At 38.3% G+C, this 2,303-nt stretch overlaps 1 protein-coding gene across 1 annotated transcript; it reads right to left on the bottom strand.

Annotated features, from left to right (window-relative positions):
- Window positions 1-357: 357 nt before the first annotated feature.
- LOC101989230 (keratin-associated protein 20-2-like) lies at window positions 358-525 on the bottom strand. The gene has a single exon (XM_005345332.1). The coding sequence runs from the start codon at window positions 523-525 to the stop codon at window positions 358-360; it is 168 nt and encodes a 55-aa protein (XP_005345389.1).
- Window positions 526-2,303: the final 1,778 nt, after the last annotated feature.

Here is a 2,303-nt window from a genome sequence, read left to right as displayed (position 1 = left end):
CTCAATCTCTCTCCCATTTATACACAATTACACATATGTAACCCATCAGATATAAATACATAAACATACATTCAACATTTAGTAAAATGATATTTCAAGAAAAAAGTTTATTTAAACACATATATGTTCAGGGAAAAGGTAAGAATGCAAGGGGATCATTCTTTCTCAGGCATTATGGTGACAAATAATAGCTTTCTTCAAATATTCATGACTTCAAATTGAAAATAAAGAATTTGGTAGCTATGTTGTGTTTCATTTATTTTTTTCTCAAATAGTTAATCATGAGATTGGAATTTATGAAGATGCTGAAGAACATCTGAGGTGAAGAAATTTGGAGTGAGAAGTTATAGAATCTCCTCAGTAGAAGCCACAGGACCAGTACCTTCTATAGCACAGTGGGCGGTAACAACCATAACCATAGCTGCCATAGCCACCATAGCCACCACCATAGCCACAGCCATAGCCATAGCCTAGGCCACCATAGCCATAGCCCAGTCCTCCATAGTAGCTGCCGTAGTAACACATGGTGCCAGAAGTGGACTGTTCAGAGAAGATAAGCAGTAGGTTCCTCAAGTCTGTGTGTCCCTATCTAGCCAGGGCCTTTTATACACGTGGGTTGTTGCTGGGGTAAACCACAGGCATTGTGGCATCATACATCTCTTTACCATGCTTGAGAAAACATCACAATGTCGTGATATACTGGACAGACAAGACTGCATAACTGAGATAATTGTGCTCCTATGTCAAGGTCCCAAGGTCAAACCCTGGGACTCTAATTTTATCCTGGTTCTATTTTTAAGACTGTCTCATTTTATACGTACCTTATTAAATATTTATAAATGTACTCTGTGATACAATTTAAATAAGTAAAATATTTTTATGTTTTTAATATTCATTTATTTTGTAATATTCTATAGGAAAAGAGTATTGTTTTGTTAATGTAGTGTAAATATATCTTGAAGAATTTATCTTCTGAATCTTATGGTTGCTATTGTTAACTCAGTGGCTGTGTACATCTTACATATGCATAATTCACATTTATCCTGAACTCAATGATTATTGTTGCCTATTTGGGGACCAGTCCCCAGAAGTCAGCACCGGAGTATGTGAGAAAATCCACAAAGGCAGCAGGGACTAGACTTTTCTATCTGAGGGGTAAACAAGGAAACTCATGCTTTCTGATGGTAACCTAAGAAAAAAAGGAACAAGCACACATTTTCCTGATGGTTATTTTCTCCTTTACTTTAACCTAAATAGTCTCTCTTTCTTGACAATCTCTCTTAACATAGGAACCTTCCTCTCCTGCCCAGTTACATATTTCAATATTCAATTACAATGTATCTTCCCACATGATTGCACATCTTTCTATTCCATACATTTCTCCTTTGTATCTCTTTTCTACACGGTTTCATCTTCCTTGCCTACACACAGTCAGGAATCCCACACCGCCACAGCTATCCATCTCATTTACATATTCTGTCACAGCCACAGCTATCCATCTCATTTACATATTCTGTCACAGCCACAGCCATCCATCTCATTTACATATCCTCTTACCATACATCACTTTACACGATTCTTAGGCACAACTCCTCTGGTAGCAGCAGCTCTTTCCCACGGCTCTTTCTTACACTCATTCATACACTCGAACACTCATTCATACGCTCGTGTTTCTTCCATCTCAATCATTCATTGTTTACCCATTCTCTCTCACTCATTCATTCTCCCATCCTTCTCTCACGCCACTTCTTCACCTCTCACACCTCCCTCTCCCACAGCAGCCTCCTCTCAACACTGCTGCTCCTCTCTGCTTTGCCTTCGGGAGGCTGAGGCGGGAGCTGCTGCTGGAAGATGTGAGGCTGTCCTGAGCTGCATAGTTCTTGGCCAAGCTGAGATATAGAGTGATACCATCTCATAAAAATGTAGTATAATAAGTTTGACAGTAAAATAGAGATATCTATACAGATGAGGTATAATTTACATAAGGGTAGATGTCAGAGGACTTCTTAAGCAGCACCTCTCCCTCTTATTTTACAGTGGCTGAGTAAATTTCTCCAGATACCATCTCCGTCTGTGGTAGACTTTGTTTTCTTTGAATATGAAATTAGTCACAAATGCATAGATATGAAGAAGCACTTTCTCCCTCTTATTTCCTTTTGCTCGTGTAGTCGTTGAACACATAGCTATGACAATGAATTGAGTGAAATGTGCATATATCTTTCTATCATCTATCTATAATCTATGTATCTATCATCTATCTATCTATCTATCTATCTATCTATCTATCTATCTATCTATCTATC

This window comes from Microtus ochrogaster, chromosome 2, assembly GCF_000317375.1.
Source record: "Microtus ochrogaster isolate Prairie Vole_2 chromosome 2, MicOch1.0, whole genome shotgun sequence".
Lineage (NCBI taxonomy): Eukaryota > Metazoa > Chordata > Mammalia > Rodentia > Cricetidae > Microtus > Microtus ochrogaster.
The sequence above is the reverse complement of the archived record's forward strand: the minus strand, read 5'-3'. Positions and strand labels throughout refer to the sequence as shown.

Excerpts from the sequence above, each read along its gene's own strand:
- LOC101989230 (XM_005345332.1), bottom strand. The coding sequence starts at position 525 with ATGTGTTACTACGGCAGCTACTATGGAGGACTGGGCTATGGCTATGGT.